Source organism: Callithrix jacchus, chromosome 1, assembly GCF_049354715.1.
Source record: "Callithrix jacchus isolate 240 chromosome 1, calJac240_pri, whole genome shotgun sequence".
Classification (NCBI taxonomy): Eukaryota; Metazoa; Chordata; class Mammalia; order Primates; family Cebidae; genus Callithrix; species Callithrix jacchus.
In genome coordinates this window covers 106,622,251-106,636,099 of record NC_133502.1, presented here as the reverse complement: position 1 = coordinate 106,636,099, position 13,849 = coordinate 106,622,251, and the positions used below count along the sequence as shown (strand labels likewise).

The 13,849-nt window shown below is 34.4% G+C and overlaps 2 protein-coding genes across 5 annotated transcripts in view; both read left to right on the top strand.

Moving 5' to 3' along the window:
* The window catches only part of FOXD4 (forkhead box D4), a 59,761-nt gene that overhangs the window by 4,210 nt on the left and 41,702 nt on the right, over positions 1 to 13,849 (top strand). For 3 of the 4 annotated variants that reach the window (XM_078367994.1, XM_078367992.1, XM_078367995.1), the window contains exons 3-5: positions 820 to 916; positions 2,036 to 2,126; positions 8,992 to 9,051. The gene's annotated coding sequence lies outside the window, so the exon portion shown is untranslated. Of the gene's footprint in view, positions 1 to 819; positions 917 to 2,035; positions 2,127 to 8,991; positions 9,052 to 10,578; positions 10,617 to 13,849 lie in introns of all 4 variants that reach the window. The other variant, XM_078367993.1, reaches the window with a different exon arrangement.
* The window catches only part of ZNG1A (Zn regulated GTPase metalloprotein activator 1A), a 59,761-nt gene that overhangs the window by 4,210 nt on the left and 41,702 nt on the right, over positions 1 to 13,849 (top strand). The window contains 5 exon segments of the mRNA XM_078367987.1: positions 820 to 916; positions 2,036 to 2,073; positions 2,076 to 2,126; positions 8,992 to 9,051; positions 10,579 to 10,616. Coding sequence (XP_078224113.1) covers positions 820 to 916; positions 2,036 to 2,073; positions 2,076 to 2,126; positions 8,992 to 9,051; positions 10,579 to 10,616 — 284 coding nt within the window.

Below are 13,849 nucleotides of genomic sequence, written 5' to 3'. Positions count from 1 at the left end.
ATAAAAAAATATATGTGTAAAGACACTCAATTTTATGGGTGGCTCGTTTGCTTACTGGACTTTTAGAATTCTTCACCATTTGGTATATTTCTTTATTAGAAGAAAAGTAAAACACTTAAAATAATTATTATATATTACAAGCATTTCAAATATAGTTTATTCTTTCTTAAGTGAGTATTGGTAGAAAACTATGTGAACTTGACTAAAAGTTTAATTTTTAAATGAGCACATGATACCCTGGCCAAAAACCTTTCTCCAAATGAACTAGGATTTTTACTCAGTGGGAATATTTAGCAGTTTGTCTAACAGAAACAATTTAGAAGAGGAACGAAGAGAAAAAAGATAGATAAGGCAATCTCTTAAGATGTTGAAAGGCACGTAAAACCCAATATATAAAACATACCAGTCTATCTATAAAGCTTACTCTGGAAAAGAAAAAAATGCCTTCAAGATAGCTACTTTATTAAGAAATGGGGGTGGCCAAGGAAGAGGCCTAAGGAGGAAGTAGGTATGTTTATCAGTGTAGGGTGTGTCTTTTTAGGGGCTTAAGTCATCTTAAAGCTAAAATAATGTAGTATACTGTAATTTAGATATCGAGGCTGCATGAATAAAATGAAAGAATGTTATAAAATGAAGTTTCTGCTTCAAGATCTCCATTATTGAGTTTCCCTCATCTTTGTTTTTTGTTGGCTAATGGACGTAAGGTAAAGAATGCAACAATCTTGCATGTTTTTCACATATACCCCAAAACCTAAAATGCAATTTAAAAAAAAGTCAGATGCAAAAAAAAAAAAAATGGCTGTTTGTTAATTATTCTAGGAAGTGCGCTGGAGAAATCCTTAGCTGTCAGCCAAGGTGGAGAGCTCTATGAAGAGTGGCTGGAACTTAGAAACGGTTGCCTCTGCTGTTCAGTGAAGTGAGAAATGTGTTTACTATGTACTTGGTTTACTAGAAATGTTTATTGATTGTATTTCCAGTTTTAAGTTTCTTGAGTAATTTAACTGAATTTACAGTTTGCTTCATTGTATTTTCAAACAAATAGAAAATAAACTTATTAGGAAACATTTTCTTAAAGTGTTTCTTACTCTCTTTTCTATCTGCTCTAATGCTTTGGCCCTTTAATTGAGTTTTTAATGCTTTCGATGTCAGGGCTTATTTAATTATTAATCTCTAGTACATGAAAGTCTCATGTAAAAAATGATTATTCTGAATTTAGTACGTCATTGGTCATATTTCCAAGTATTCAACCTTATAAAAACAAATAAATGACTATGTTCCACTAGTTAACTTTCCAAGGATAATGTCTATTTTGTTCACTAGTCTGCCGTAGACCCTAGAAGAGTACCCAACACACAGTAGTACTCAAATGTTTGTTGGATGAATTATAAAAATGGCTACTTATATTCTTAATTTTGTATATTCTAGTGAATTAAATCTCTTCAGCATCATTTACCGCCTTAGGTGTTTGACTTTTTGTCAAATGGATTGGCAAGGACAAAATTATAACAGACTTTCTGGAACAACCAAAATGTAATCTATTAAGTAATCTTCTTCACTTTTGATAAAATAAAAAAAAATGGGAAATTAAAACCTTGTATCCTAATGAAAAAAAGAATTAAATGGTGTTAATACCAGTGTCCCTTTAGCTATTATATTAAACTACTATAGTTAATAAATTTTATCATTATTTTGGATGTTAATTTTTTTTTATTTTATAAAGCTATAAAAATAAGATATTGACTTCGGTCAGATAAAGTTCCCTCTGCTTTTAATTTTAATAAAATTAAAGTATTCTTATGTATATGATTTTTTTTTTTTACCTATTAGAGTATATGCATTATTGTTTTCTCACTGGTAAATATGGGATGGACATTTTGTTAGAAGCTTAGAAGCGAGTTAAATTTTCACATTCCTAAGGACACTTTGTCTCTGGTTGTTGAATATATTTTAAAATGTGTATAATAATCACTTCAAAATATTTAGGTAATTTATGTAAATTATTACCTAATGTAAATTATGTTTTGGTATTCTCCAGGGACAATGGCCTGAAAGCTATTGAGAATTTGATGCAGAAGACGGGAAATTTGATTACATACTGTTAGAGACCACTGGATTAGCAGATCCTGGTAAGAAGTGAGATTATTAATAACCAGAATATAGTTCTGTGATATATAGTAAATAGATGTATTAGAGGATGATCTAAAATGAGTATTAAAGCTTTCCTTAGAATTAAAACTTTTTTTGTTTTAAAAGAGGAAGAGTACTCAGTTATCATTTTCTTTGGCAGATGAATGATGTTCAGAATATTTATTGGTATTTTTAAGCTGTTAACAGAATTTGAAGTTTTATTGCTTGATTTAGGATTATTTGTAAGAACGGTAGTTGTTAAAAGTATTGACATGCAGGAAAAGCAGAGATGTTCTACCTCTAAATACAGTTGTTCCTTGGCATCCATGGGGTATTAGGTCCAGGACCTCTGAGGATACCAAAATCTATGAATATTCAAGTCCCTTATATAAAATGATGTAGTATATGCCTATAATCTATGCACATGCTCCCGTATGCTTTAAATTATCTGTGGATTACTTATAATACCTAATACAATATAATTGCTGTGTAAGTAATTATTATACTGCACTGATAAGTGAATCATGACAAGAAAAAAAGTCTGTACATTTTCAGTACAGACACAGTCATCCATATTTTTTCTTTTTGAGACGGAATCTCACTCTGTAGCTAAGGCTGGAGTACAGTGGTGCTATCTCAGCTCACTGCAACCTGCGCCTCCCACGTTCAAGTGATTCTCCTGCCTCAGCCTCCCAAGTACCTGGGATTACAGGTGCTGCCACCATGCCCAGCTAATTTCTCTATTTCTAGTAGAAATGGGGTTTCACCATGTTGGCCAGGCAGGTCTCGAACTCCTGATCTCGTGATCCGCCCCCCTCAGCCTCCTAAAATGCTGGGATTACAGGTGTGAGTCACTGTGCCTGGCCCTTAAGTTTTTCTATTTTTAATTCACAGTTGGTTGAATCTATGGATGTAGAACCAACAGTTATGGAGGGCTGAATGTATATATTTCATTGGTTATATTCCATAGAGATTTTATTTCTGTTTACTGTTCTAACCCAGCTTTCTGAGACAGTCATTAAGAGATATATAAAGGCTTTGGGCTCTAACCCAGCAATACTTCTTCCCTTTAAGTTAATTCTTAGCGTTTTGTTTTTCTACTAATAAAATTGCAATAATTTTATTTGTAAATGTTGTCATTAAGGTAACAAAGAAGACACAGTTAAATCTTCACTGGGCCTTTTTCCCAGTGTGAAGTTAATGATTATCAAGAAAATTTTTACCTCCAAATAGAATTATATCTAAACTCTACTCTAGAAACATTGTTACTTCCTCCATTGAAGTCTGGAATCCCTCAAAATCATCTGTGAGGGTTGGAATCATCTTTCAAACTCCTATTCATGTTGATATTTTGATCTCTCACGAATCACGAATGTTTTTAATGGCATCTAGAATGATGTATCCTATTCAGAAGGTTTTCAGTTTACTTTGCCCAGATCCATCAGAGGAATCACTGTCTATGGCAGCTATAGCTTTATGAAATATATTTCTTAAGTAAGACTTGAAAGTCAAAGTTACTCCTTGATCAATGGGCTGCAGAATGGATGTTGTGTTAGCAGGCAGGAAAACAACAATCTCCTTTTACATCTCTATCACAGTTCTTGAAAGGAATCTTTTTCTAAGCAGTAGATCTCAATAATGGGCTTAAACTATGCTGTGAACAGTAAACCATGCTGTAAACAGATGTGCTGTCATCCAGGCTTTATTATTTATAGAAAACAGGCAGAGGGGATTTAGCATTACTTCTTAAGGGCTGTAGGATGGTAAATGATTATTGGCTTCAACTAGAAGTCACCAGCTCCTTTATCCCCTAACAAGAGAATCAGCCTGTCCTTTGAATCTTTGAAGCCAGACACTGACTTCTCTTTAGCTGTGAAAGTCCTAAATGGCATCTTCTTCCAAAAGGAGGTCATTTCATCTCCATTAAAAATCTATTGCTAGGCCTGCACAGTGGCTCACGCCTGTAATCCCACCACTTTTGGAGGCCAAGGGGGGCAGATCATGAGGTCAGGTTATCGAGACCATCCTGGCCATGGTAAAACCCTGTCTCTACTAAAATACAAAAAAATTAGCCGTGTGTGGTGGTGTGTGCTTGTAGTCCCAGCTACTCAGGAGGCTGAGGCAGGGGAATTGCTTGAATCCAGGAGATGGAGGTTGCAGTGAGCTGAGATCATGCCACTGCATTCCAGCTTGGCGAAAGAGCAAGGTTCCGTCTCAAAAAAAAAATATGTTGCTTAGTGTAGGTACTTTCTTTTTTTTTTTGAGATGGAGTTTCGCTCTTGTTACCATCGTTTCACCATGTCGACCAGGATGGTCTCAATCTCTTGACCTCGTGATTCACCTGCCTCGGCCTCCCAAAGTGCTGGGATTACAGGCGTGAGCCACTGCGCCTGGCCTAGTATAGCTACTTTCATGAATGATGTTAGCTACATCTTCTAGGTAACTTGCTGCAGCTTCTGTATCAGCACTTGCTGCTTTACCTTGCACTTTTATGTTATGTAGATGGCTTCTTTCCTTAATCTTGTGAACCAGCCTGTGCTACCTCCCAACATTTCTTCTCCAGCTTCCTCACCTCTCTTATAACCTTCATAGAACTCAAGAGAATAGGGTTGCTCTGAATTAGGGTTTGGCTTAAGGGAACACTGTGGCTTGTTTGATCATCTGTCCTCTCCATATCAGCAATAAGACTGTTCTGTTTTGTTATCATTTGTGTGTTTACTGGAGTAGCCCTTTTAATTTCCTTCAAGCACTTTTCCTTTGCATTCACAACTTGGCTAACTGGCTCAAGTGACCTAGCTTTTGGCCTGTCTTGGCTTTCGACATAACTTCCTCACTAAGTATAATCATTTCTAGCTCTTGATGTAAAGGGAGAAACAGGTGACTATTTTCACTTGAACATTTAGAGGCCGTTCTAGGGTGTTAATTGACCTAATTTCATGTTGATCATATTCTTTATGTTGTCATGGTTCTATCATAATTTTTTTAGTTCTATGTTTTAATAGTTTTGGTGCTCATTACTAGTACTGTTGCTTCTCCATTTCTGAGTTAATCCATCTCCTGATTGAATTTCATTGTCAGGAAATCTTTTCAAGTTATAGGTACTGCTTTCTTTGGGTTCTTACACACTTTATTGATCAAAAATATTTGTCTTCTGTTTTTATGTAACTTGAAGGATTACTTGGCTAGGTATAAAATTTATCAGTCACACATTTTTCCCCCCTCAACTTTGTAAATTTTGTTCCATAATCTCCTAGTGTTTTTTGATTGGCTGGATTTCCTTGTCCATTGTTTTCTTCTATTTTTATCAGGAAGAATTTGTGAGTACTATAGTCTCTGAGTTTCAATGCTTGAGAATGTCTGCCTGTTGCTTTCATTCTTGAAAAACAACTTTGCAGGAGGTAATATTGTTTGGGAATGCTTTCTTTAGAACTTTGTGGTCACTGTTTTATTATTTTGGGACATCTAATGTTACTGTAGAAAAATCTGATTTTTCCCCCGTTCCTCTTTGAAGGTGGCTTGTTTTTTTAATCTAAAATGCATGAAAGGTTTTTTCTTTATTTTTGAAATTCAGTAATGTAAACAAGATATATCTAAGTGCCATTTATAATTGTTTTTTCCTGAATTATAATATGCCCTTAGTTCTTTTAAGAACATTTTTCTTGTTACCATTAATGCTTTTTGTTGGGTCAAATTATTGTTTTCTCTGCTTCATGACACCAGTTTTCCTTATGTTGAATTTTCTTTTTTTTCCATCTGTATTCTAATTGCTTTTATTTGTCTTTTACCTCTACATTTACTGTAATCCTCTGAAATATTTTTTTTTTTTTTTTTTGGTCGATAATTCTGTTGTCTCCAGTGTCTGTTCTGGTTTTGATGTTGTTTTTTTTTTGAGACAGAGTTTCGCTCTTGTTACCCAGGTTGGTGTGCAATGGCGCGATCTTGGCTCATCGCAACCTCCGCCTCCTGGGTTCAGGCAATTCTCCTGCCTCAGCCTCCTGAGTAGCTGGGATTACAGGCACGCGCCACCATGCCCAGCTAATTTTTTGTATCTTTAGTAGAGATGGGGTTTCACCATGTGGACCAGGATGGTCTCGATATCTTGACCTCGTGATCCACCCGCCTCGGCCTCCCTAAGTGCTGGGATTACAGGCTTGAGCCACCGCGCCCGGCCCGGTTTTGATGTTTTAAATGAAATAATTGGTTAAGTCATTGTGTTTATAGGCTCTAAGTTTCTTTAGCACTACAAACTGGATTTTCATCTTACTCTGCTTCTTGCTTTTGAGCTTGTTTTTATAGGGTTGTATTGTTTTTAAGTTCTTTATTATGATGAAGTTGTTGAGAATTTTCTTTAGTTTTTTTTTTTTTTGATTATGTATCCTTCCAGAATGGGTTCTTTGCCACTTGTGTGCCCTGTTCATTTCTTTACTTTTTTGTTATTTCTTGCCTTTTATTCTCTGTGTGTGTGTGTTTCTTTTTGTCTGGCTGTAATACCTGTGCATACATGTTTCTTTTTGATATGAGAGGCTCAGAGAACTTATATGTGGTGCTGATGGAAAATATTTTTAGTACTGTACTCTTCTTACCCAAGTTTGTTTTTCTCCTGAGCTCTAGTTTGAAAGCTGTATATTGTTGGAGTGGAGGGAAAGAGAAGGGAAAAGTAGTGATTCAGAGAGCCAGATGGGCTATTTGGCTTTTGGGCTCTGCTCTCTTGAAGTACCAAGCATTTCCCCCTTGGGTCTGCCCAACTGCTTATGAATAAAAATCCTGTGCCTTGTATGGGGACATTATTCAGCCTCAGACCTCTCATTTCTCTTTGTTCTGAGCCCTAGAATATGACCTGACCTTCTCCTTCCCAAAGCATGGAGATGGTTAAAACTTATTCTTGAAATTTTTTTGTTGACTTTTCCCTGTATTGCTTAGTCATCCCTCAGCTACCTTTTGCCATTTTGGAAGGTATTTGTGATAAGAGTTTAGGATTTTGCAGACTATTTCCCTACAACCTCTTATTGGAGGTAGGGGTAGAGTTGGGAATGACCATAAATCACATAGAACTTTGTTTCTTATTTAGACTGTCAGTCTTCAAAATTTATGACAGGCCCTTTTATATTTGGTTGCTGTTAATAAAATTTTGGCTTGTTTTATTTTTTATTTTTATTTTTGTTTTTGCTTTATTGGGGTTTGAAGAAGGGAGATTCTATAATCTAGCTCAGGTTTTCTCAATGTCAGCGCAGATAATATTTTGGGTTGGGTAATTATCTGTTGTGAGGGGGTTGCCCTGTGCATTGTAGGATATTTAACGACATCCCTGACTTCTACATACTAGACGCCAGTAGCATTCCCCTAGTTCAGACAACCAAAAATATCTTCAGACATTGCCAAATATTTCCCAGGGAGAAAAGCAACCTGGTTTGAGAGTCACTGATTAACTTTGTTCACTCATCTTTACTCTTCCTCCTAAATAGCTACCTCCAAATTTTAATTAGATCTTTCTCGTGTAGTCTGGCAAGTATTATATCAAAGACAAATATCAGTTTTAGAATAAAGCTTTAATATACTCTTACATTTCAACTTAAGAGGCAAATATTGATAGTAGGATTTATAAGCTATTTACTGGAACAAAAATCAATGAATTTTTAAAAATTACAAAATGATTTATGTATGTTAGATATTTTACTGAGTGAAAAAATTAATGCTTTTTAAAATGACTTATTGTTTGGAGTAGTGATACAGTAGATTTAATTTTCTCCCTCATTAATTAAAATCATGTTTTAGCCAAGAAAGTGAACAAAATTCTTATTGACAATTCAGTTGTTTCCCGTTTTGGAGACTGACACTCTCCAGTTCTAAGCTAAATAATTGTCATGGTAAAGTAATTTCCTTGAAAAGGACGGACATTGATTCAGCCACTGTTACTCACAAATCCTATTTCAGTCAAATTGGAAAACTATTAAGTTTTTGGGAAAAAATCAATAGATATCAGGAAACCATTAGATTTTGTGGCCCTTGCTATATCTTGCATGAGTAATCACTGTAAACAGCTGACAGGTATTTCATTGTTGACACAGAGTGATGCTTGGGGGACCACATCTTGTCAGAATAGGAGGACAGCTTTAGACATTGGAATGAATTTGGTTATCCTTGTTTTTCTCCTATGCTGATTCTTTTAGACAGCGCTGTCACTAACTGGGTCTGTGATGCTTTGAAAAATCAAATATTTTCCTTGCTCTCAGTTTTCTTTTTCTGGTGTTGCAGCATAATAATCAGGGTATGTGGTTTGATATTTAACCAGTTTCTGTCAAAAACAAGTTTTAATTTATTATTTAGGCATAATTTTTCCTCAGACCCAGGTTTTATACAGTACTAAATAGTGTGAGAAATAATTAGTAATGCCATAGAGTATATAATTTTACTTCTAGTTCTATACATATTCCAAGTAAATTTTTTTTGGACAAGTGATTTGGAATTATTGATGTTTTGTTTTCCTTTTCCTTTAGAGTGATAATTCACTGTTTATGACCTGAATGGTTATCATATTAAGGAGATGAGCAAATAAAAATAAGTCTGATGTGCATAAAGCCATACTGCTCAAATTGTTTGATAATATCTGCTATTAAATTATTATGGCATTGGTAGAAGAATGATGTCTTGTTTGCATGTGGTAAGAGTTGGTCTTTTTTAAAGGAAATAACAAGAGGGATAGAAATGGGATGGGTATAAATAGTAAAAGGTTCTATCACTGTAATTCTTATAAGAAGATATATGTGTTTACCTGTTAATTTCATCAGGGCAAATTAAAGCATGGATAGAATCATGTTTCTCAGTGTGAAGAAATATTTTTATTTGATGAATATTATATATTTTCAGGTGCAGTGGCTTCTATGTTTTGGGTTGATGCTGAATTAGGGAGTGATATTTATCTTGATGGTAAGTTAAAAAACAATTTTCTCTCTTTTTTTTTAAAGATACAGTCTTGCTCTGTCACCCAGGCTGGAGTGCAGTGGTGTGATCTCAACTCAGTGCAACTTCTGCCTCCCAGGTTCAAGCAATTCTCCTGCCTCAACCTCCCAAGTAGCTGGGACTACCGGCTTACACCATCATTCCCAGATAATTTTTGTATTTTTCTTAGAGACAAGGTCTCCCCATGTTGGCCTGGCTGGTCTCGAAATCCTGACCTCAGGCAATCCATCAGCCTAGGCCTCCCAAAGTGCTAGGATTATAGGCTTGAGCCATTGCACCCAGCCTCTTTTGTTTTTAAGTAAAATCTTTATGGTTAAGCTTATTTTTATTCATTCATATTATAATTTTAATTCCTTGCATTGTTCTTTTTAGACTTTAGTTTAATGATGAAGTCTTTGTTCATGTAGATTGAAAAACCCCAGACAGTGGTGGAAGTGGATGTCAGTCAACTCCCAATTTAGTGCTTCCACTAAGGTTTTCCTTAAAAAAAAAAAACTGCTATGTAGATTTTCTGTTTCCTCTGTTGTTTGATGTATGCACTTAATATAATGTTAGAGCCTCTTAATCTGCCAGGCAACATGAGGATCATATTTTTGCTCTCGTTTTTCATTTAATACAGGAATTAAACACTCCTCCCTTACTTTATTTACCTTAACACTTTTGGGCAGTAGACTTTATAAGCTTATATACATGATATGCCTTCATTTAAAATATGTTAGGAACTTCCTTAGTTAAGCAGTTATGGTTTCTCCATCCCTCTTTCCCTTTTTCACCTTTTAAAAAACCAGTCTTTTTATTTTTCAAAAGCAAGAGTCATTAAGAATTTTAAGAATCATTAAGAAAATTTTGGAATTACTAAGCCAGGCCCCATCATTGAGCTCTAATATATGTGGCATATAACTGGTTGAATTCCTTAGGCATAAACTCAGTCTATTGTTATCAGCATATATTCAGAGATTACTAAATGAATTGGTAGCTTAGAAACTTAGGCATGTGTTATGAAAAACATTTTTATGAGTTGGATATGGTGAGAGATGTCAGGAATAAGATATCCTAAGATGTCTCATTCTTTAGGCAATAATTTAAATGTTAAGAAATTTTAATGATTTTGATTATGTGAAAATAAACTAGAAATAACTTGTGTATTTGTCACCTTTGACTATGTTATAAAATTTGACTTATATTTTGGATGGTAAGCTTTTTAAGTGACAAATCTTATTTTCTTATTTATTTAATTTTAAAAATTTATTTATTTTATATCTTCTCTAGTGCCTTAAAATAGTGCTAGTTACTCAGTATATATTTGAAATGCATTGACTTGTTTTTAGAATTTAATTAAATGGCAGTACTGGCAAGAGAAAAAAACGGTACTTTTATTGGGTAACATTTGTGAACTGAAATAGATTAGTTTTAATTTTCATTCTCAAGTATGGTTTCATAATATTAATAAACACTCTTTTAAAAAAGGTGATTAAAATGCTTTTTCCTTCATAGGTATCATAACTATTGTGGATTCAAAATATGGATTAAAAGTGAGTCGAAAGATTTCTATGAGTGGCTCACTGTTGAGAGCTGGGAATATGGGGTTGATTGTATAATTTTCTTTACGTTTGTATCTGTAATTTTTTTTTAACAAAAACCTTTTTCAAAAAAATATCCTGAACAATAGATAAAATTTGTGTTTTAATTATTTGTGTTAAATATTTCTTTTCTATTACTCTGAGTTTGATTTGGTGATAAAATTTGGAATTACAATTTGTAATAAGCACATGCGGTCAGGTTAAATTTTGGTATGTCTAACTCTTTACTAGGATTCAACCCCAATATTGTTAAGTTATTCTGTTTTGTAGAGGAAATCGAGCTTAATAAAGCATCTGAGATCTTATTTTTCTTGTTAAGTTGCTATAAAACACACATTGGAAATGAGTTTTTAAAAAATATTGAAGACCTAGGTGATAAGTCTTCAATATTTAGGTGCAGCAAACCACCATGGCAGACATTTACCTATGTAACAAACCTGCACTTTCTGGACATGTATCCTGGAACTTAAAACTAAAAAAATATGTATTGAAGAAAATCAGGATCTGTACATAGGATTGGTCAGGAGAATCTCTCCATTAAAAGGCATCTTGCATCGCTTCTTGGTCTTTTGGCTAAGATCAAGTGTAAAAGACATCCTGCTATGAATGTTTTTGTTAACTTCAAAGGTCTTTAAATGCATTTAAATGAGGTTTAATTTATAAAACGCATTTAGTAAGAGTCTCATTCTGTCTCCCAGGCTGGAGTCCAGTGGCACCATCTTGGCTCACTGCAACCTCCATTTCCCAGGTTCAAGTGATTCCCCTGTCTCGGCCTCCGGAGTAACTGGGATTACAGGTGCTCACCACCGCGCCCAGCTAATTTTGTATTTTTAGTAGAGATGGGGTTTCACTATGTTGGCCAGCCTTGTCATGAACTCCTGACCTCAAGTGATCCACCTGCCTTGCCTCCCAAAGTGCTGGGATTATAGGTGTCAGCCACCATGACCAGCCTGAAGTTGTTAATTTTTAAGTTTGTTTGTTTTTTTTTTCTAACTCTTTGCTGAAATTGTACTCTAAGGGGATATGCCAGGCTTGTCAAATAGCTACCAATACCTCTTCACTGGGCCTTCTCTCCACCGTGGATAGAGTGCCCTAATTTGAAAAGTTTGGAAGATAATTCCTTTTTTAGAGTTTAAAAATCTCTATTTATGAATTTATGAATATAATTTAAGAATCAAAGAATGATCCCAAATACAGTATTACAGTTTCACTCAGAAAAATTCTGACAACTGTTGGAAATGATATTTCTTGCAAAATTCTTATTGTGGTAGCAAAAAAAAACCCCAAGTTATTTATTTTCAATGTTTATTATAGGCATGTTTAAATCCATCTCTCCATAAATTTGTTACAAAATTTGATATGTGACATAACTGCTAAGACATTTTGGGTTTTTGTTTTTGATAGACTTAAAATGCCATACTGAAATTCAAACTATTTATATATTTTATGATTATAGAAATAATTTTATATGTATAGTTGGGTATGGAGAAAAGTTAAGTAGAATCTATTATCAGCATGATAGAGGCCAAAAAAAAACAAAGCAACATTCTGAATAATGCAAACACAGTAAACATTTAACCTCCTGCCACCTTGATAAAACCTCTTAAATTATTAAATCAATATACCTACACAAAACTGACACACTGTCAGGATAATGGAAACTTTAGATTTTCTAAGTCGGATGCCAGATAAATAACTTTGCCTTGATATAAAGAATTTGCCAACTTGTTCAATTCCTCTGGTTGCAAAGCTTGACCTCAGTAGCTGCTTGTGATTCAGAGAATTCTGAGGCAGTACAAGTAATGACACTTGGATAATGGGCAGCAATTTAAGGGTGTCATGCTTCACAGAGCCAGCCCATCACAAGTAAAGCTGAGAAATGGTACCCTGTGGCCAGCCAGCCAAATCGAAACTGAAGTGGTAATTGATATCATGGGGTATCACTCTAATGGGATTGTCACCCATTGATCTGAAATATTCATTTTTTAATCATAGTCAAAGAATTGGACAACTTAAAATGACAGCTCTCTATTCTCAGGACTTGACACCTAGGGTACTGACATTGTTCTTTTCAGTTCTACAAATGTGACAGCATTTAATGCAATAGAAGCAGTGAGTGAAGTTACCCAGAAAAGGTCAAGTGAGAGGTTTCTTCTTGATTCCTCTGTTATATTGCACAATCTGTTGAAACAATTCAGTCAGAAAACAGTTTGGCTTGGAAAAGGCCAGAACAATAAATAGACTGACATTATGCAATAATTTTTAAAAAACTAAAACAGTGTTATGTCTGTAACCAATCCATCTGAAAGAAATAGTTCCTGCTGCTGCGTTTAAAAAATGACATTAGACATCTTTGACACTGGATTTATTTCCACTCTGGTCAACAGCAGTGTTCTTTCATAGCCAGTGTTTTAAGATAGTTTTTTCTTTTCTTTTTTTCTCTCTTATTGGTCCAGCTTCTTTCTTTATTTCTGCAGAAAAGGATACCCTATAGCCCTTTGTGGAGTTATGCCTACAGTGGTGTTATTTCAGAGAGTTCCTTTGTTTCTCTCCCTAACCACCAGGATTACTGAGGTATAATTGACAAGTAAAAAATTACAATATATTTAAGATATACAATGTGTGAATTATATTATAAAACAATCAAGCTAGTTAACATATCTGTCACCTCACATTGTTACCATTTTTTTGGGAGAGAGTGGTAAGAACAATTAAGATCTATCTCTTAACAGATCTCAAGTATAAGATAGAATTAATTGTAGTCATGGTATTGTAATTAGCTCACCATGATTTATGCATCCTGCATAACTGGGACTTTGTAATCTGTGACCAACATCTCACATCACTCCTCTTTTTCTCCTTTGTTTCTTGTGATGAATTAAATTGGTGTTTTGAACCTTAGCCTTTTGAATATGTTGGATTAATTAGTACCAAAATTTTTTTTGTCTTTTTTTATGTATAAGCAAAAGCCACAGTTCTTAAGCAGGGATAAGAAATACTTTGGACATCTATGTAATATAAAATATTTTGAAAAATATTTTGCAAAAATTTTTTCTTCCTTATACAGTTAGATTAGAATGCCGAAATTTCCATTTTGTTTTATTTTATAAATGAAAGTCATCTGACTTAATGACAAAATGGTGTAAAATGTATTATTGGAGAATGTTCTTTTGAATAGAAGACAT